Below are 21,973 nucleotides of genomic sequence, written 5' to 3'. Positions count from 1 at the left end.
AGCCAGTCAGAATACTGAGAAGCCAGCCAGAATACTGAGAAGCCAGGCAGAATACTGAGAAGCCAGTCAGAATACAGAGAAGCCAGTCAGAATACTGAGAAGTCAGTCAGAATACTGAGAAGCCAGCCAGAATACTGAGAAGCCAGTCAGGATAGTGAGAAGCCAGCCAGAATACTGAACAGCCAGCCAGAATACTGGGAAGCCAACCAGAATACTGAGAAGCCAGCCAGAATACTGGGAAGCCAGTCAGAATACTGAGAAGCCAGCCAGAAGCCATTCAGAATACTGAGAAGCCAGCCATAATACTGAGAAGCCTGTCAGGATACTGAGAAGCCAGCCAGAATACTGAAAAGCCAGCCAGACTACTGAGAAGCCAGCCAAAATACTGAGAAGCCAGTCAGAATATTGAGAAGCCAACCAGAATACTGGGAAGCCAACCAGAATACTGAGAACCCAGCCAGAATACTGAGAAGCCAACCAGAATACTGAGAAGCCAGTCAGAATACTGAGAAGCCAGTCAGAATACTGAGAAGCCAGTCAGAATACTGAGAAGCCAGTCATACAATTGTTAGGAGACAAGGAATGATTGTACATAGGGATTAAAAATTGAGAGAGAAATAACAATATTCAATATTGCATTGTCTTATTTTACTAGTATACTAGACATACATTAAGACTAGAATTGACAGATTATTGCGCAATTTAGAAGCCAGCCAGAATACTGAGAAGCCAGTCAGAATACTGAGAAGCCTGCCAGAATACTGAAAAGCCAGCCAGAATACTGAAAAGCCAGCCAGAATACTGAGAAGCCAGCCAGAATACTGATAAGCCAGTCAGAATACTGAGAAGTCAGTCAGAATACTGAGAAGCCAGTCAGCATACTGAGAAGCCAGTCAGCATACTGAGAAGCCAGTCAGCATACTGATAAGCCAGCCAAAATACTGAGAAGCCAGCCAGACTACTGAGAAGCCAGCCAAAATACTGAGAAGCCAGTCAGAATACTGAGAAGCCAACCAGAATACTGAGAAGCCAGTCAGAATACTGAGAAGCCAACCAGAATACTGAGAAGCCAACCAGAATACTGAGAAGTCAGTCAGAATACTGAGAAGCCAACCAGAATACTGAGAAGCCAACCAGAATACTGAGAAGTCAGTCAGAATACTGAGAAGCCAACCAGAATACTGAGAAGCCAACCAGAATACTGAGAAGTCAGTCAGAATACTGAGAAGCCAACCAGAATACTGAGAAGTCAACCAGAATACTGAGAAGTCAGTCAGAATATTGAGAAGCCAGTCAGGATAATGAACAGCCAGCCAGAATACTGAGAAGCCAGCCAGAATACTGAGAAGCCAGTCAGAATACTGAGAAGCCAGTCAGAATACTGAGAAGCCAACCAGAATACTGAGAAGCCAGCCAGAATACTGAGAAGCAAGTCATACAATTGTTAGGAGACAAGGAATGATTATACATAGGGATAAGTGTAGTAGGTTCTAAAAAAGTTAGAATCCATGGTGTCCTCACATCCAGGCTTTGTCAATCCGTACATATATCATACCAACAATGTGATCTTTGTTAATCTTAGAGATTCCCTACATGTATACGTATAGTCTTATAAAGATTCTTCATAGCCTGTCACTTGTCTGCCGCCCAAGCATGAGAAAGTCATTACATCACATAGCATCAGTGCTACATGCACCAACGTTTGAGCATCTTCAGCTTTTCCAAAGCTCCATTTAATTAGGTGATTATATTAATCCCTTTACTAATTCATGCCATAATAAAAATGTCACTTCAGAATCCAAAAAAAGATGAAGATCCGTCTTTTAAAATACTGATTTATATTAATAAATAAAAAAGGAATATTGGTTGAACTGCATAACGTGTTCTTTGTTGATAAAATAACATTTGCTGAACTGAACAAGGATTTAGAACGAATGTCAGCAGGAAGTCTTCAGCGTGTTTGTGCTTTTTTTCATATGTGGTGAAACTGATAAGGTTTTCTGGAAGATTTCAGCTCCAGTTTATAGAAGAGAAGTGTAAACAAGGAGTCCACTTACAGACTAGTGAATGTCATCAGCGTAGTTACATATACACTAAACTGTTCTGGTACAAAATTATTCTGTCTCCTGCATGTATCTGCCGCAGAGCAGGTATGAATCAAATCAGCGTTACGAAACACTGCGCTGTAAATGTGCTCTCGCTTATTTCTGGTGCTGAGGCAGCACAGCAAAAAAAAAAAAAAATCTAACATGCTTGGAAAACAACTTAAAAAGTCTGTCATTGACATATTTACAAAGCAAGCAAGTAACATTACAACTCCTTTTTCCCTTAATGACTGATCATTCTGTGCAAAAGAATGGCGCAATCTGAAATCCGTTTTTATGGTTATATAAAAAAGTCCTATGTAGATAAATATTATTATTTATAAGGTCGTAGAAATCTGGACACCTTAGCACGCAACAGTCGGATGAAAGATTTGGGGAACATCTCTCTGGACTCCTGAGCTGTGTATTTGAAATAGTTCTGAGGATGGGCCAGGACGTCAAACAGAGCTTTTATGAGCTTCTTATCCTGAAAAAAATAAACATTTTACAAATTAGTTTTCTTAATTATTAAGATTAGGGAACTGGCAAGAGCCTTGTTTGTAAAAGAGCTTCACTAAACCTGAAGGGCAACAAAACCTGTAAAACACATGCGTGTAGCGTTATTTCCTTCTCTTGATGTGTACAACTTCCACCTATAAATGAGCTAGTGATCATGTAGACCTAATACGATAGAGTAAATGTTTTGGCAAATGTGTGTGCAGTGTTTGTGTAGTGTGTGTATGTATATGTAGAGTTTGTAAAGTGTGTAAAGAAGTGTTTGTAAGTTGTGTGTAGTAGAGTTTGTGTGTTGCGTATAGCAGTGTTTGTGTAGTGTGAGTATGTATATGTAGAGTTTGTAAAGTGTGTAAAAAAGTGTTTGTAAGTTGTGTGTAGTAGAGTTTGTGTGTTGCGTATAGCAGTGTTTGTGTGGTGCGTGTAGCAGTGTTTGTGTAGTGTGAGTATGTATATGTAGAGTTTGTAAAGTGTGTAAAGAAGTGTTTGTAAGTTGTGTGTAGTAGAGTTTGTGTGTTGCGTATAGCAGTGTTTGTGTGGTGCGTGTAGCAGTGTTTGTGTGTAGTAGTGTGTGTGTGTGATGCATGAAGTAGTGTTTGTGTGATATGTGCATGTATATAAATATATATATATATATATATATATATATATATATATATATATATATAAATAAACACACACACACACATACATATATATACAGGGAGTGCAGAATTATTAGGCAAATGAGTATTTTGACCACATCATCCTCTTTATGCATGTTGTCTTACTCCAAGCTGTATAGGCTCGAAAGCCTACTACCAATTAAGCATATTAGGTGATGTGCATCTCTGTAATGAGAAGGGGTGTGGTCTAATGACATCAACACCCTATATCAGGTGTGCATAATTATTAGGCAACTTCCTTTCCTTTGGCAAAATGGGTCAAAAGAAGGACTTGACAGGCTCAGAAAAGTCAAAAATAGTGAGATATCTTGCAGAGGGATGCAGCACTCTTAAAATTGCAAAGCTTCTGAAGCGTGATCATCGAACAATCAAGCGTTTCATTCAAAATAGTCAACGGGGTCGCAAGAAGCGTGTGGAAAAACCAAGGCGCAAAATAACTGTCCATGAACTGAGAAAAGTCAAGCGTGCAGCTGCCAAGATGCCACTTGCCACCAGTTTGGCCATATTTCAGAGCTGCAACATCACTGGAGTGCCCAAAAGCACAAGGTGTGCAATACTCAGAGACATGGCCAAGGTAAGAAAGGCTGAAAGACGACCACCACTGAACAAGACACACAAGCTGAAACGTCAAGACTGGGCCAAGAAATATCTCAAGACTGATTTTTCTAAGGTTTTATGGACTGATTAAATGAGAGTGAGTCTTGATGGGCCAGATGGATGGGCCCGTGGCTGGATTGGTAAAGGGCAGAGAGCTCCAGTCCGACTCAGACGCCAGCAAGGTGGAGGTGGAGTACTGGTTTGGGCTGGTATCATCAAAGATGAGCTTGTGGGGCCTTTTCTGGTTGAGGATGGAGTCAAGCTCAACTCCCAGTCCTACTGCCAGTTTCTGGAAGACACCTTCTTCAAGCAGTGGTACAGGAAGAAGTCTGCATCCTTCAAGAAAAACATGATTTTCATGCAGGACAATGCTCCATCACACGCGTCCAAGTACTCCACAGCGTGGCTGGCAAGAAAGGGTATAAAAGAAGAAAATCTAATGACATGGCCTCCTTGTTCACCTGATCTGAACCCCATTGAGAACCTGTGGTCCATCATCAAATGTGAGATTTACAAGGAGGGAAAACAGTACACCTCTCTGAACAGTGTCTGGGAGGCTGTGGTTGCTGCTGCACGCAATGTTGATGGTGAACAGATCAAAACACTGACAGAATCCATGGATTTGTTTTTTGTTAAGTTGCCTAATAATTATGCACAGTAATAGTCACCTGCACACACAGATATCCCCCTAAAATAGCTATAACTAAAAACAAACTAAAAACTACTTCCAAAACTATTCAGCTTTGATATTAATGAGTTTTTTGGGTTCATTGAGAACATGGTTGTTCAATAATAAAATTAATCCTCAAAAATACAACTTGCCTAATAATTCTGCACTCCCTGTATATATATATATATATATATATATATATATACACACATACATACACACACATATAAATATATATATATATATATATATATATATATATATATATATATATATATATATATATACACACACACACACACACATACATATACACACATAGACACACAAACATGCATGTGTGTGCAGGAAACAGCTGCAGGCTGACTATCTAAGACTCCATGACACAGAATGTCAGGTATTGGCGAGCTGTCATCTTTTTTGACAAAATATACCATACTATTAATTATACATTTGCATGGGAAATATTGTGCTGTATATAGAGCATAATAATTGTCAGCAGACTTGCAGATTGACAGAAACATAAATAAAAATCTTTTCTTTTAATGCATCAGTCTATATAGCATTTAGGTAGGGCCAGATTACAAGTGGAGCGTTATTTAATGCCCCCGCTCGAGCGTTAATTGCGCTCTAATTCAGCTTTTTGCACTCGTAGGATTGCGATCGTTTTATGTGTTGAAAGTAAAATGCGCTAACCCAACAAGTGCAAAAAGACGAACTTAGAATATTGCATACACGTTCATGTAATCCCCTTTAAAAGTCAATAGAGAAAAAATTGTAGAGAAAAAATTGTAGAGAAAAAATTGTGGAGAAAAAAAAAATAACACCCTACTTGCACGCAAACCCGATCGCATAGAAGCAATAGGTCAATAAAATCATTTAACATTAGAGCATTTTCTCTTTACACTTACATAGCCATTTACGATTTTACATTTTTCTGTATGGTTATATGATAATTTTTAGACAAAACTACATTGAAAACTAATGTACTACAGTAATTACATTAAATTTGGCATGAATACAAACATTATTTGTAGAATTTTCCTAGCTTTGATTAACCCCTTAACGACCAGCGCCATACCCTGTACAACGCTGGTTGTTATGCCCTTAAGGGGCATAATGTCTGTACGTCGCTGCAGTCCTGGGCTTCTCTCAAAATAGCGAGATTGCTCTATTTCTGCATACCCCACAAGTAGGACACTGCAGAAATACTCTGTGGCCCTCTCTGCATCGGACAGCGGTGGTGTCGATCGTTTAAGGAGGAAGGTGGGTGGGCAGCCCATCGCTGTAGGAGGACAGGAGTGGGTGGGACCTCTCGGCCACGCTACAGGGACGAAAAATTTGACTTTTATTATTTATTTATTTTAAATTACCTGTTTTGCAGCAAACTGGGTACTGGCAGACAGCTGCTAGTACCTAAGATGTTGGCAAATAGGTAGAGGGGGGAGGGTTTGAGAGCTTTTATGGGGGGGGATCAGGGAAGTTGGGGGTTAGGGGGGAATCTACACTGCAGCAAATATATTTTAAAATAAAATTATTATTAAAAAAAAAAAAAAGGCTTTTATTTTCATACTGGCAAATGTTCTGCCAGTACTTAAGATGGCGGCGACAAATGTAAGGTGGGGGAAGGAATAGAGCTGTTTGAGGGGGGTCAGGGTGAGATCAGGGGGTGGGATGTGTCAGGTGGGAGGCTGATCTCTACACTATAGCTAAAATTAACCCTACAAGCTCCCTACAAGCTACCTAATTAACCCCTTCACTGCTGGGCATAATACACGGGTGGTGCACTGCGGCATTTAGCGGCCTTCTAATTACCAAAAAGCAATGCCAAAGCCATAATTCTGCTATTTCTGAACAAAGGGAATCCCAGAGAAGCATTTTCAACCATTTGTGCAATAATTGCACAAGCTGTTTGTAAATAATTTCAGTGAGAAACCTAAAATTGTGAAAAAGTTAACTTTTTTTTTTTTATTTGATCGCCTTTTGTTGGTGAAATGGTGGCATGAAATATACCAAAATGGGCCTAGATCAATACTTTGGGTTGTCTACTAAAAATATATATATATAGTTTTGAAAGGTAAATATAAAAAATGCTCTATTTTTGTTTAAATGTAGCGATGGCAAAAATGCTAAAAATGCTCTGGTCTTTTAGGGAAGTTTTTGTCTGAAATGCCCGATCCTTAAGGGGTTTAGAAAAAAAATTAGATTTGGAGATAAAAAGTTTAAAAGTGGAATTTGCTCAATGTTGTTTGTGACTGTGCAGTAGGTGTTTTCAGTATTTCAGTAAAAATAACTTTTATATTGATTTTGAGTCACTAAGTTCTTCTGATTTTGTATATATTTAATTAAGTTTTCATTTATTTATGGTTTATAGTTTTTGACAAAGGCCTCAATAGACATCCAGACATCACAAGACTGAAAATTTGGCTACTTTCTATCTATGGTCCCTGTGACTTTATCTAAACGTGAGTACTGTACACCTAGATGTAGTAAGCCTAGTAATTATTTTATTTACTTTAAAATACTATACAAAGAAGTCTGAGAATTAGATGAGCTATCTGAGGAATTAGCAGGTATTTTTGTGCATAGTTTAAGCACAAACTACTGAAGATACTTCACAGAGGGCTTGTTTGTTAATATATATCACCTGTGTGTCTATAGTGTACTAAGAGTCTACTTATGTATGTGATGTTATTATTTAATGTAAAAGGACTTATCAGGCATCTACAAAGCTCTGGAGATTTAGTACCTCGCTGTTATGTTGAAGTTTACAGGTTCACATTCAACTCATGTGTTATGTTGTTAATAATCACATATTAAAGATTTTAGCAAAATGACCAACGTTTGAGACTTTTAACCCATGAAATATAGGTGTTTGGTGTCTGGGGCTTATATATACACAACGTTCCACGTTTAAGTTGTTAAATAGATTTTAATTTGCACTTTATCTATTAAAATTAGAGAGTTTAAATGTAAAAAGAGTAAACTTGCACTCATGCCGGAGTTTAAATTCTTACTTAAGAGAGAAAAAGCAGAAATTTCTGGAAATGTGTGAGGATACACATCAGAATTATGTTATTTTACGCAACAAAACTACTTAGTGAATTAGACATAAAACAAAACATGCAAAATCATAACGGTTAATAAATACCTTTAAAATTTCTTGATGATTTTCGGATGCATATAATCTTCCATCACGCACTATATCTTCTATTAACTCCTGGTAATCCTCTGCAGATGTACAAAATACATGAATCAGTATGTAGCTGCAATATCAGGTATTAAACTAAAATGTGTATAAAAGACAGTACCAATGTCACACGTCCTTTTTTCTTTCATTAAACCGTATACTGTAAAATTGTTCTCCCCTTAATCTGTTTCCAATTACTTTTTTTTACCAGCAGCAGAGTATAAAATATATGAGAATGTCCTTCTTTAGGAAATATCTGTTTTTGTTCTTTGATACCAAAGCTCATTTAAATGGGCTGGGCTTGCAGGGAAACCAGTTCTCCTTTTTGTTTTACTTTCTGTAGACAAATAATGCTTCCTTATCTTTTTTCTGTATACCAAACCACAGTACTTATAGAGAGAACTGAAAAATACAATTTTACTTCTTATTTCCCCAACCCAACTGGGATTGTAATTTCTTCTATCTTTACATAGCTTTCCTATAGCCAATACTTAAGTATTTACATTTTCAGTATAGGTGGGGATACCACAGACAAACGCAGCTATTTCAAATTTATAAACAACAGGTAAAATGGATACAAATTAAAGAGAGAAAAATATACAGTACACTGTCCCTTTAAGCATGAATTTGCAGTATCTAGTGCAGGGTTTTATATGTATTTCACACCTTGAGATTAGTATAATATTTTCTCTTTATAAAGTTTACATTTGCCTAGGATTAAAGCAATCTACAAAGAGTGGAAGAATATTTTGTTATGGCAAAGATATAAGATAATTTATAAAATGAGTTTAAGCAGTAAAACATATTTGTTTGATTTTTTTTATTTGTATTACCTAAACATTTTTTGTGTGATTTAGAAATTAAAGGCATAGGAAAGTCAAAACTAAACTTGCAGGATTCAGATAGAGCATGTAATTTTAAGACACTTTTAAATTCACTTCTATTTTCAAATGTGCTTTGTTCTCTTGGTATCCCTTGTTGAAAAAGAATATGCACATATCCTACACTAGTGGGAGCTAGCTGTTGAATAGTGGCTGCACACTTTTGTCTCTTGTGATTGGCTCACTAGATGTGTTCAGCTAGGTTCCAGAGGTTCACTGCTGCTCCTTCAGCAAAGGATAACATGAGAATTAAGTAAATTTAATAATAGAAGTAAATTGTAAATTTGTTTAAAATTGTATGTTCTATCCGAATTATGAAAGAAAAAATTGGGGTTTAATGTTCCTTTAAGGTGTTAAAGTGACATCAATATGTTAATCATCATCCAACTGTTTAGAACGGAACAGTAGCTTTATTATTAAAGGGATATGAAACCCACAAATGTTATTTTGTGATTCAGACAGAGGATATTATTAAAAAAAAAAGTTTCCAATTTACTTCTATGACTTAAGTTGCTTCGTTCCCATGATATTCTGTTTTCAAGAGATACCTAAGTAGCATCTAAAGCCTGGCAGGAAATAGTGCTGCTCTCTAGTGCTCTTGCAAATGGATAACATTATTGCAAAACTGCTGCCATATAGTGCTCTAGTAATGGGCCGGCTCTTAAAGGGACAGTCTAGTCAACATTAAACTTTCACGATTCAGTTAGAGCATATCATGTTAAACAACTTTCCAATTTACTTCTATTATTTAATTTGATTCTTTCTCTTGGTATCATTTGTTTGTGAGGTCACCGGATGCACAACCAATCGGATAATGCATTGGGTTTGCCGCTAGCGCCTTGTGACTGTTCTGACTCTGCTTGTGGACCTCCTCCCATCACAGCCACGCCCACAACAAAGGGGCCTCTGGGAAGTGTCCCCCTTAAATTGATTTATGGAGACACCGCTGCTTCTGGCTGCCCCTGCTTTAGCAGAATAACAGAAAGACTGGAAGCCTCTGCATGTAAAAATGACTGCCAGGTGCAGATGTGCTGAAAATGAAGTTACATTTACACTACTCTAACCAGCTACTAACTGTGTCCATTGGTTTGGTTTCATTGTACGATAAACCATAACATAAAGTGAAAGTATCGGGGGGATTTTATTGCACATCCTATTGACCTTTAGATATTTATTGTGGAAATAAACAACCTCTTGTTAATACTTCATATAAATTCTTCTGCTAAACTGGGTACATATTTTGCCAAGTAGCAGCTGAGTCCGTAGATTGCTTTTCCGGAGGAATAAAAGGAAAAGCTCTGCTTCATTCAGTGTAATCTCACACAGCTGTTGATTAAGATGGTTCAACAAACATGTATTGCAGCTTTGTAAATATGTTGAAAAAGTGGAATTTTTCAGCTCATTATTTACATTTGCTGGAGATAAAGAATTAAACAAATATACAGGTAATATGCTGCAGTATTAGACAAATGCCCACTATTTATCTTCTAGTCTTATACTGCAAGTTTTAATTAACTAGTTTACTTTATACAGAATCTTGTACAATCTTGCTTGGAACCGGGAAACGTTTGGATTACGGAATAGTTTGGATTTTAGAATATTTGTATATTTGCATCTGTAAAATGGGTCAGCTTTAAGAGGGGATGGGACCAAGTGTAAACAATAATATCTTATGCCATACATGACACCATCCAGAAAGAAAAAGTTTATTGGTGACAATAGTCGTTTAAAAACAGAGTATCCTACCATGACTGACAGCCTTTCACCTATTTACTGTCAGTCATGGTATGAAATTCTGTATTTAAAAGACTATTGTCACCAATAAAGTTTTTGTATTTGTTTTTATCGGACATGAGCTTTGCTATTGTTATTTCACTGCCGTGTTACTGAGCTCAATCATAGCAGCGCTGGATCCTGTCTTTACTTTTACCGCATTGGATGTTGCGGTCACGTGGTTATCTACTGTTGGCGTGGATCCGTTGAGGTGAGCAGCTGAAGACGCTGCAGTACTAATGTACCCGATGGGGATGTTTGTTTATGAGGCACGCAGGACTATATGACACATCTGCCATTATTTTGCGGATGTATTGAAGTTCCTCTAATCATACGCTGCCAGTCACTGATTGATACAGCAAAGGCATTACTTATAGCAGCGCTGTTTGCATCTGATCAATATCAAACAAGGCATTGGTTCAAGTGCTGCTCACCTCACCCTGTATTATCAATATACAGTAGTTAGTGGTATACGGACACTTTCTTTTGTTTATGCTGTACCATCCAGAAAGATACACATAAATACCAGCAGAACTATACACTAAACGAAGCAGCCAGTCCTATATAAATATATACTGTGTATATATCTAAATGTATAAATAAGTAAAAACGTCCCTTGTGGTAATGTTTTCTTTGCTTTAACCCTTTCACTGCTGAACCATTTTCACACCCCCTGTGTGGCCTTAAATGCATTTACACATAAATTTTAACTTTTTTGGGAGGTACCCACACAAATTATATATTGATTTATTTTTTTCAACAGACCAATCATTTTTAGAAAATAACTTTTAGTTTGCAGAAAGATCATGCTATGAGAAAATACCCCCATATGAAATGCCAAACAAATTACATGTTTTTGCCATGTGATGAGGCGCACACAGAAAATAGCAGCACAGGTGACATTATTTCCTAAACGCACACTGTATTGTCCCTCATTTAGCATCAGTTGCCAAAATAGCAAAATGTATTATATCTTACTTATATGGTTTAATTAAAAAATCAGAAAAAAGAACATTATTTTTGTCACTATTCATCATCATCATCATCTAAATAATGCATAAAATATCTAACCGTACAAATATTACATACATTTAAAAATACACAAAGTTCTGCATTGCCAGAGGGGCGACTTAGCCCATTTTGACAATTTATGTTCCTACCCCTGTGCCAAATAACTCATCATAACAAAAAACATAAAATAGTTTTACCAAAAGTCCCCCTATATAGAATTTCACAAAATATCGCCTATTCTCCCAGTTCTCTCAATTAGTTTGATTCTATTTTTTTTATTAGTTGGGACAAACTTTAATCTATGAGCCCTAACATGAATAGTACACAAACAATACGGCTTGTGGTTACTGCCAGGTTACCAGTTTTACTATGGCGATAACATCATAGCTCCCTAGCATGAAAAGTACACAAACAATACGGCTTGTGGTTACTGCCAGGTTACTAATCTTACTATGGCGATAACATCATAGCTCCCTAACATCAATAGTACACAAACAATACGTCTTGTGGTTACTGCCAGGTTACTAATCTTACTATGGAAAAGAGAAAGAAAAAAGACAAAGGCACTACGGTTGCTGTGTCCCAATATTTATCCTGTTCTCATTGGGTGTGAGAAATATCAAAAAATGTGCTCGGGGACTTAGGTGCTGTACATTGAAAGAGACAAACTAGAATTATCAATTGCAAAAAACAATTGAAAGAATGTACTTGATTAGCACTCAACAGCAAATTTGAGGTAAATGGCCATGGATACCAAAGGTAAAGAGGCCCAGGAAAAGGCGAATTAAAACTTAACTTTTATTGGTTATATCAAATTAAAAAAAGGGGGTATTTTTAAAAAAATTCCAAGCAGTGAGAAGATGGGAGAATGCAGCTCCAAAGGAGAATTATCAGGACAGTACGTAGTATGTTCTCCAGGATATGTACACTCTTAAAGGGGGTTATGTATATGTAATTATATGTATATATATACAAATCTTGGATATAGCCCTTTATATTAGGGACTTATATCGCATTCAAACTGCAGGACCCCCTATTCGAGTGTAATCCTCTGTAAGGAGAGAGTGAGTGATAATACTTGCATATAGGGAACCCTGATTAAAATGTCCCTATTGGTTGTTATAATGTCAGAGTCTTAGAAATAAGTATGGTGCTCTGAAGTATCCTACAATTGTCTAATCACACCAGGATGAGTAGACACTATAAATTACTAACATCTAGTATTAGTATATCAGGGTGAACATTACTTGCACAAATTAAACTTAAAAATTGTGAATGTGCACTCAGTAATATAGTTATAGCATTCATATATATGTTCTCTACCGGGTACTAGATATTTAACTCTATATTGCAGAATGACTCTAAATCCAATATCATATAGACTGCTTTGCTTCTGGTAGCATAACAGGTTAAAGAGTGCTCTTGTATTGTTATTCAGAATAGAAATCATACAGTACTCTATATTAGTACACGATGGGTTCAGTTAATAGGTTTATTGTATACCTGACAATATTATAAACAAAAAATTGCCACTCAGTGTATAATACTAGTTCTATTTTAGTAGTGGTTTATTCATTATGGCATTGCACTGTGCTTGTGCTCAACGTAATAGTGCTTTAGATCTTGATGAACAACTAGTTACCACCTGTTCCGGTGGGTGGCTGTTATGAAGCAGCAACTATAATGTCAGGATATTGTTAGAAATATTTCACCTTTATATAACCCCCGTTGTGATACAACCAGTACCTTAGTTCTATACTGCCAAATATACTGCGTGCAGTCCGCTTGGATATAGAAAAGTTAAGTAATTGCTATAAATATTACCACCCGTGATCTAGTCAGTGTGTTTGGTGCACTGTTGGAAGTATCCCCTGTACTGCAGTCAAATACTGCTCCAGGGTATTTATTCCATATATGAATGTAGTAGGATCGTTATAAAGCCAATATAAAATGCTCCGGTGTTAAAGTTAGTATATTTGGAATTACCGGTTTGTAAATTAACAGGGTCTCTATATAATTGAGACCTAGAGAAATCAGAGCCGAACTTGCTCAAGGCTTTAATCAAAAGTACACATACTGAATCCTGAGTTAGATTCCAATTCGTAAGGTACTAGTAAAAATAATCAATGTAAGATTAGACAGCTCGGTTTTTCCCTAGGTAACACTCACACACAAACATACCGTTTTAAATTAAATTCTAATAAAGCATTCTACCACATATTCACACTGTTGTTTAAGTTAAAAAAGGAGAATGTTCTCCAGCTTCCCTGACATGTTTCGCCAAAAAAGGCTTTGACAAAGCCTTTTTTGGCGAAACATGTCAGGGAAGCTGGAGAACATTCAGTCACAGATGAAGTATAAGTACACATTTACATGTATTATCATTGGCTAAAAACACAATTGCCAATTAAAAACATCATGCCCAGAGCTTGTAACCCTTTAAGAACCTAACAGTAACCAGTTCAAGAACACTTGTAAAGAACATATAGTATAATGTATCAAATGTAGCAGTATAAGAACAAGGCTACATATGTCACAAAGGCAAAAAATATGTAAATGCTGTAGAACCATTTTATGGCTGTAATAAGTGAGTGAATGCATATATGCAATGAGACAGAACTTGTATATAAATATGTATATAAATATGAGGGACAAATATGTATATAAATATGAGAGACAATAGTGCCATAGCTTGTCCATACAACATTAAGTGTGAAGTTGAAAAACCACATAAAAGATGTATTAATATCAGGCCACATAATACCAGTAGAGGTAGGAAAGGTATTCAAAATATATACAGGGGGAGCGAGAGAGTATAAAGTATTAGTCCCATACTGTGTACCAAGGGTAAAGTTTCATATAGAAACCACTCATAAAATATTGTTCAAAGATTGGGGAGACGCAGCTAAATGCACCAATAACAACATTAGGATATAGCAGTATGGGAGCGCTGCATAAATGTCATCTATATAAAATATATATATATAAAATATATAGGGGCTGTCATATTTCCTCGACAGAGGGATTCTTACTAGGGCATATAGGATATGATGCTGATAGCTTAGGACAGGGGGAATATATATATCCAAATCTAAATGAAGGATGTTAAACACAAGATATGACCCAATAAAGTACCTAAATGGGATATTATTCCCAATAGTTGATTTAATCAAACTCAGAATTGAGTCCCAAAGGTACCCTAGTCTCAAGCTTAAATATCCACAGCATTTCACGTTTTTGTAACATGATATTCCTATCACCCCCTCTTTTTGGATGAGGAATCATGTCTATTTGTTGCCAAGAAAAACAGGAGAGATCTTTGTTATTTAATTGTTAAAAATGTTGCACCAATGGAGTGGTTGCTTTTCCTACCCGAATAGTGTATAGGTGTTCTCTCACTCTAGATCTAATGTCTCTCATAGTGAGACCTACATACTGCTTTCCACATTTAGTACAAGTAATACAATATATGACATATATTGAAGTACAGTTTAAACAGAAGTTGATATTGTAAATTTTACCAGTTACAGTCGACTGGAAGGTGTCAGAAATAGTGAGATACTCACATACTCCACATCTGGAGCTACCACACCTATATGATCCTTTGCTGCTCAACCAAGCAGTAGCTTGGTTGGCCGATGACTTTAAAAAGTGGGAGATAAATAGTTACCCAAGGTTTTATTCCTGCGATAGGAACATCGAACCCCTGCCTGAACACAGTCAATGAGTCTGTCATCTGCAACAAGCATCGTAAAATGGTGTTTGACTATTTTACAAAACTCCTCATACTGGGAGCTATACTCCATGACAAATGTAACTCCAGTATGGTCCTCCTTTCTCTCGTGCTGCCTATCAACAAGGAGACTTGATCTATTTATTGAAGAAACTTCCCTATTAACCCTCCTAACAATCCTTTTGGGGTACCCTCTTTGTTTCAGGCGTTGGGTTACCTTCTACATCTGGGTCTGGCAGTCATCTATGTCAGGGCAATTCCTTTTCACCCTTATTAATTGCCTTTTCGCAATAGTGTAGGGCATGTGCCTAGGATGGCAACTTCTGGCATGAAGCAAGGAATTACCGGATATAGGTTTCCTATATAGATTGTTTTTTATTTTATTGTTTGGAGTGCCACTTAATACCACATCCAGAAAGTTGATGTCACTTTGAAGTGTTTGAAACGTAAATGTCAAGCCTATATCATTACAGTGTATCCTGCATATAAAATCCTCAAACTCTTCCATATTGCCCTTCCATATCAGGATCAGGTCGTCTATAAAATGACAATAGAACACTATGTTCCCTCTGTAAGGTTTCTCATCTCCAAAGATGTGGGACAGCTCCCACCACCCCATAAAGAGGTTGGCATATGAGGAGGCAAATTTGACCCCATAGCTGTCCCACATCTCTGGAGATAGAAATTCCCCTCAAACTCAAAGAAATTATGAGTGAGCAAAAAAAAAAAATGAGACACTCTTAAAATATATCTCTGAAACTCAGCAGAAAAGACAGACCATTCCCGAAGAAAAAAGGCATGGGGGATGGAGGAGTAGAGGGCAGTCACATCAATCGTAGTCCACCTGTACATATCATTTTCCCAGATTATATTGTCAACCTGTCTGACTAGCTGTTTGGTACCTCTTAAAAAACTGGGCAATGCTTCCACAAATGGGTGTAGGATGGAATTGAGCCACTGAGAAAGATGCTCGAAGAGGGACCCTATGCCGCTAACAATAGGGCAACCGTTGACATCCTGGAGAGACTTGTGCACCTTCGGGAGATGGTGGAAAACCGGGGTCACTGGATGCTCAACATAAATATATGTGGATGTATTTCTATCTATGTGCTCTCCTTCAACACCATCATCTAGAAGGTGCAACAAGTCTCTCTGGAAGCGACAAGTAGGGTTTGAAGTCAGTGTAGTATAACTTTGAGTGTCTTGGAGTTGGCGGTTTGCTTCTTTAATATAGTTATTAATCCTGTTATTAATTTAGGTAGACGTATCAATGACGTCACTTTCTCTAGAGAGAGTGTTAAGTGAAACCAAATCACATGATTCAGAAAAGGATAAATCTGTATTTAGGATGGTGGCTACCCAGTCTACTGTAGGGTTTGTATCACTTTGTGGTGTTACCACTCCCGAAAAATGACCCTTCAAAGTTATATTTTGTATCAAACGATTGATGTCAACAATAGTTTTAAATAGGTAAAAAACATAATTTATGTAAGAACTTACCTGATAAATTCATTTCTTTCATATTAGCAAGAGTCCATGAGCTAGTGACGTATGGGATATACATTCCTACCAGGAGGGGCAAAGTTTCCCAAACCTCAAAATGCCTATAAATACACTCCTCACCACACCCACAATTCAGTTTAACGAATAGCCAAGAAGTGGGGTGATAAGAAAGGAGCGAAAGCAATAAAAATAAGGAATTGGAATAATTGTGCTTTATACAAAAAAATCATAACCACCACAAAAAGGGTGGGCCTCATGGACTCTTGCTAATATGAAAGAAATTAATTTATCAGGTAAGTTCTTACATAAATTATGTTTTCTTTCATGTAATTAGCAAGAGTCCATGAGCTAGTGACGTATGGGATAGCAGATACCCAAGATGTGGAACTTCCACGCAAGAGTCACTAGAGAGGGAGGGTCAAAATAAAGACAGCCAATTCCTTTGAAAAAATAATCCACAACCCAAATCAAAAGTTTTAATCGTAATAATGAAAAAAACTGAAATTATAAGCAGAAGAATCAAACTGAAACAGCTGCCTGAAGTACTTTTCTACCAAAAACTGCTTCAGAAGAAGAGAAAACATCAAAATGGTAGAATTTAGTAAAAGTATGCAAAGAAGACCAAGTTGCTGCTTTGCAAATCTGATCAACAGAAGCTTCATTCCTAAAAGCCCAGGAAGTAGAAACTGACCTAGTAGAATGAGCCGTAATCCTTTGAGGCGGGGACTTACCCGACTCCACATAAGCATGATGAATCAAAGACTTTAACCAAGATGCCAAGGAAATGGCAGAAGCTTTCTGACCTTTCCTGGAACCAGAAAAGATAACAAATAGACTAGAAGTCTTTCTAAAATCTTTAGTAGCTTCAACATAATATTTCAAAGCTCTTACTACATCCAAAGAATGTAAAGATCTCTCCAGAGAATTCTTAGGATTAGGACACAATGAAGGGACAACAATTTCTCTACTAATGTTGTTAGAATTCACAACCTTAGGTAAAAATTGAAATGAAGTCCGCAACACCGCCTTATCCTGATGAAAAATCAGAAAAGGAGATTCACAAGAAAGAACAAATAACTCAGAAACTCTTCTAGCAGAAGAGATGGCCAACAGAAACAATACTTTCCAAGAAAGTAATTTAATATCCAGAGAATGCATAGGTTCAAAAGGAGGAGCCTGTAAAGCCCTCAGAACCAAATTAAGACTCCAAGGAGGAGAGATTGACTTAATGACAGGCTTGATACGAACCAAAGCCTGTACAAAACAATGAAGATTAGCAATTTTTCTGTGAAAAAGAACAGAAAGAGCAGAGATTTGTCCTTTCAAAGAACTTGCAGATAAACCTTTATCCAAACCATCCTGAAGAAACTGTAAACTTCTAGGAATTCTAAAAGAATGCCAGGAGAATTTATGAGAAGAACACCAAGAAATGTAAGTCTTCCAGACTCGATAATAAATTTTCCTAGACACAGATTTACGAGCCTGTAACATAGTATTAATTACTGAGTCAGAGAAACCTCTATGACTAAGAATCAAGCGTTCAATTTCCATACCTTCAAATTTAATGATTTGAGATCCTGATGGAAAAATGGGCCTTGAGATAGAAGGTCTGGTCTTAATGGAAGAGTCCAAGGTTGGCAACTGGCCATCTGAATGAGATCCGCATACCAAAACCTGTGAGGCCATGCTGGAGCCACCAGCAGTACAAACGAACGTTCCATTAGAATTTTGGAAATCACTTTTGGAAGAAGAACTAGAGGCGGAAAGATATAGGCAGGATGATAATTCCAAGGAATTGACAACGCGTCTACTGCTTCCGCCTGAGGATCCCTGGATCTGGACAGATACCTGGGAAGTTTCTTGTTTAGATGAGAGGCCATCAGATCTATTTCTGGAAGTCCCCAGATTTGAACAATCTGAAAAAATACCTCTGGCTGAAGAGACCATTCGCCCGGATGTAACGTCTGGCGACTGAGATAATCCGCTTCCCAATTGTCTACACCTGGGATATGAACCGCAGAAATTAGACAGGAGCTGGATTCCGCCCATACAAGTATCCGGGATACTTCTTTCATAGCTTGAGGACTGTGAGTCCCACCTTGATGATTGACATACGCCACGGTTGTGACATTGTCTGTCTGAAAACAAATAAACGATTCTCTCTTCAGAAGAGGCCAGAACTGAAGAGCTCTGAAAATCGCACAGAGTTCCAAAATGTTGATTGGTAATCTCGCCTCCTGAGATTCCCAAATCCCCTGCGCTGTCAGAGATCCCCATAGAGCTCCCCAACCTGAAAGACTCGCATCTGTTGAGATTACAGTCCAGGTTGGATGAACAAAAGAGGCCCAGTGAATTAGACGATGGTGATTCAACCACCAAGTCAGAGAAGATCGAACATTGGGATTTAAGGATATTATTTGTGATATCTTTGTATAATCCCTGCACCACTGGTTCAGCATACAAAGCTGAAGAGGTCTCAAGTGAAAATGAGCAAAGGGGATTGCGTCCGATGCAGCAGTCATGAGACCTAGAATTTCCATGCACAAAGCTACCGAAGGGAACGATTGAGACTGAAGGTTTCGACAAGCTGAAAACAACTTCAGACGTCTCTTTTCTGTTAGAGACAAAAGTCATGGACACTGAATCTATTTGAAAGCCCAAAAAGGTTACCTTTGTCTGAGGAATCAAAGAACTCTTTGGTAAATTGATCCTCCAACCATGTCTTTGAAGAAACAACACAAGTTGATTCGTATGAGATTCTGCAGAATGTAAAGACTGAGCAAGTACCAAGATATCGTCCAAATAAGGAAAAACCGCAAACCCTGTTCTCTGATGACAGAGAGAAGGGCACCGAGAACCTTTTAAAAGATCCTTGGAGCTGTTGCTAGGCCAAACGGAAGGGCAACAAACTGGTAATGCTTGTCTAGAAAAGAGAATCTCAGGAACTGATAGTGATCTGGATGAATTGGAATATGAAGATATGCATCCTGTAAGTCTATTGTAGACATATAATGCCCTTGCTGAACAAAAGGCAGAATAGTCCTTATAGTCACCATTTTGAATGTTGGTATCCTTACATAACGATTCAATATTTTTAGATCCAGAACTGGTCTGAAGGAATTCTCCTTCTTTGGTACAATGAAAAGATTTGAGTAAAACCCCAGACCCCGTTCCAGAACTGGAACTGGCACAATTACCCCAGCCAACTCTAGGTCTGAAACACATTTCAGAAATGCCTGAGCCTTCACTGGGTTTACTGGAATGCGAGAGAGAAAAAATCTTCTCACAGGCGGCCTTACCTTGAAACCTATTCTGTACCCTTGTGAAACAATGTTCTGAATCCAAAGACTGTGAATCGAATTGATCCAAATATCTTTGAAAAATCGTAACCTGCCCCCTACCAGCTGTGCTGGAATGAGGGTCGCACCTTCATGTGGATTTGGGAGCTGGTTTTGACTTTCTAAAAGGCTTGGATTTATTCCAGACTGGAGAAGGCTTCCAAACGGAAACCTTTCCTTTAGGGGAAGGGTCAGGCTTCTGTTCTTTATTCTGACGAAAGGAACGAAAACGATTAGCAGCCCTGTATTTACCTTTAGATTTTTTGTCCTGATGCAAAAAGGTTCCTTTCCCCCCAGTAACAGTTGAAATAATAGAATCCAACTGTGAACCAAATAATTTATTACCTTGGAAAGAAAGAGAAAGCAAAGTTGACTTAGAAGTCATATCTGCATTCCAAGATTTAAGCCATAAAGCTCTTCTAGCTAAAATAGCTTAAGACATATACCTGACATCAATTCTAATGATATCAAAAATGGCATCACAAATAAAGTTATTAGCATGTTGAAGAAGTTTAACAATGCTATAAGCATTATGTTCTGATACTTGTTGCCCGAAAGCCTCCAACCAGAAAGTGGAAGCTGCAGCAACATCAGCCAAAGAAATAGCAGGTCTAAGAAGATTACCTGAACATAAATAAGCTCTCCTTAGAAAGGATTCAAGCTTCCTATCTAAAGGATCCTTAAAGCAAGTACTATCCGCTGTAGGAATAGTAGTACGTTTAGCAAGAGTAGAAATAGCCCCATCAACTTTAGGGATCTTGTCCCAAAATTCTAATCTATCAGATGGCACAGGGTACAATTTCTTAAACCTTGGAGAAGGAGTAAATGAAGTACCCAGACTATTCCATTCCCTAGAAATTACTTCTGAAATAGCATCAGGAACTGGAAAAACTTCTGGAATAACTACATGAGGTTTAAAAACCGAATTTAAACGCTTAGTAGATTTAGTATCAAGAGGATTAGACTCCTCCATATCTAATGCAATCAATACTTCTTTAAGTAAAGAACGAATAAACTCCATCTTAAATAAATATGAAGATTTGTCAGTGTCAATATGTGAGGCAGAATCTTCAGAACCAGAAAGATCCTCATCAGAAACAGATAAATCAGAATGATGGCGGTCACTTAAAAATTCATCTGAAATATGAGAAGTTTTAAAAGACCTTTTAGTTTACTGGAAAAAGGAATAACAGACAGAGCCTTCCTAATAGAATTAGAAACAAATTATTTTACATTAACAGGGACATCCTGAACATTAGATGTTGAAGGAACGACAACAGGTAAAGGATTATTACTAATGGATACACTATCTGCGTTAGAAAGTTTATCATGACAACTAACACAAACTACAGCCGGAGGAATAGATACCAAAAGTTTACAACAAATGCACTTAACTTTGGTAGAACCAGCATCAGGCAGCGTCTTTCCAGAAGTAGATTCTGATCCAGAGTCAGGTTGAGACATCTTGCAATATGTAATAGAAAAAACAACATATAAAGCAAAATTATCAAATTCCTTAAATGACAGTTTCAGGAATGGGAAAAAATGCCAAATAAACAAGCTTCTAGCAACCAGAAGCAATGAAAAGTGAGATTTAAATAATGTGGAAAGAGGTGGAAACAAAAATGACGCCCACATTTTTGGCGCCGAGTATGACACCCACATTATTGGCGCCAAGTACAATGCCCATATTTTTGGCGCCAAGAATGACGCTACATCCTGTGACGCCGAAAAAACGACGTCCACATTTTTTGGCCCAAAAAAACGTCTGTAACACGTATACATGAAAAATGACGCAACTACGAAAAAAACTTCCGGCGTCAATTAGGGCCCTGGAAATTACAACATTTTGCGCCAAAAAAGTTCGCGCCAAAAATGACGCAATAAATTGAAGCATTTTCAGCCCCTGTGAGCCTAACAGCCCGCAGGGAAAAAAGTCAAATGAAAAATTTTAAGGTAAGAAAAAAATATTTATTCATATGCATTATCCCAAATAATGAAACTGACAGTCTGAA

At 37.5% G+C, this 21,973-nt stretch overlaps 1 protein-coding gene across 1 annotated transcript in view; it reads right to left on the bottom strand.

Moving 5' to 3' along the window:
- Positions 1 to 1,819: 1,819 nt before the first annotated feature.
- SCUBE2 (signal peptide, CUB domain and EGF like domain containing 2) overlaps positions 1,820 to 21,973 on the bottom strand; it is a 246,157-nt gene continuing 226,003 nt past the window's right edge. Inside the window, exons 22-23 of the mRNA XM_053720602.1 lie at positions 7,681 to 7,760; positions 1,820 to 2,571 (exon numbers count right to left, since the gene is read on the bottom strand). Coding sequence (XP_053576577.1) covers positions 2,419 to 2,571; positions 7,681 to 7,760 — 233 coding nt within the window. The 3' untranslated portion in view covers positions 1,820 to 2,418. The remainder of the gene's footprint in view (positions 2,572 to 7,680; positions 7,761 to 21,973) is intronic.

This window comes from Bombina bombina, chromosome 7 (assembly GCF_027579735.1).
Source record: "Bombina bombina isolate aBomBom1 chromosome 7, aBomBom1.pri, whole genome shotgun sequence".
Lineage (NCBI taxonomy): Eukaryota > Metazoa > Chordata > Amphibia > Anura > Bombinatoridae > Bombina > Bombina bombina.
Note: the sequence above shows the minus strand (reverse complement) of the source record. Positions and strands in the feature narration are given on the sequence as shown.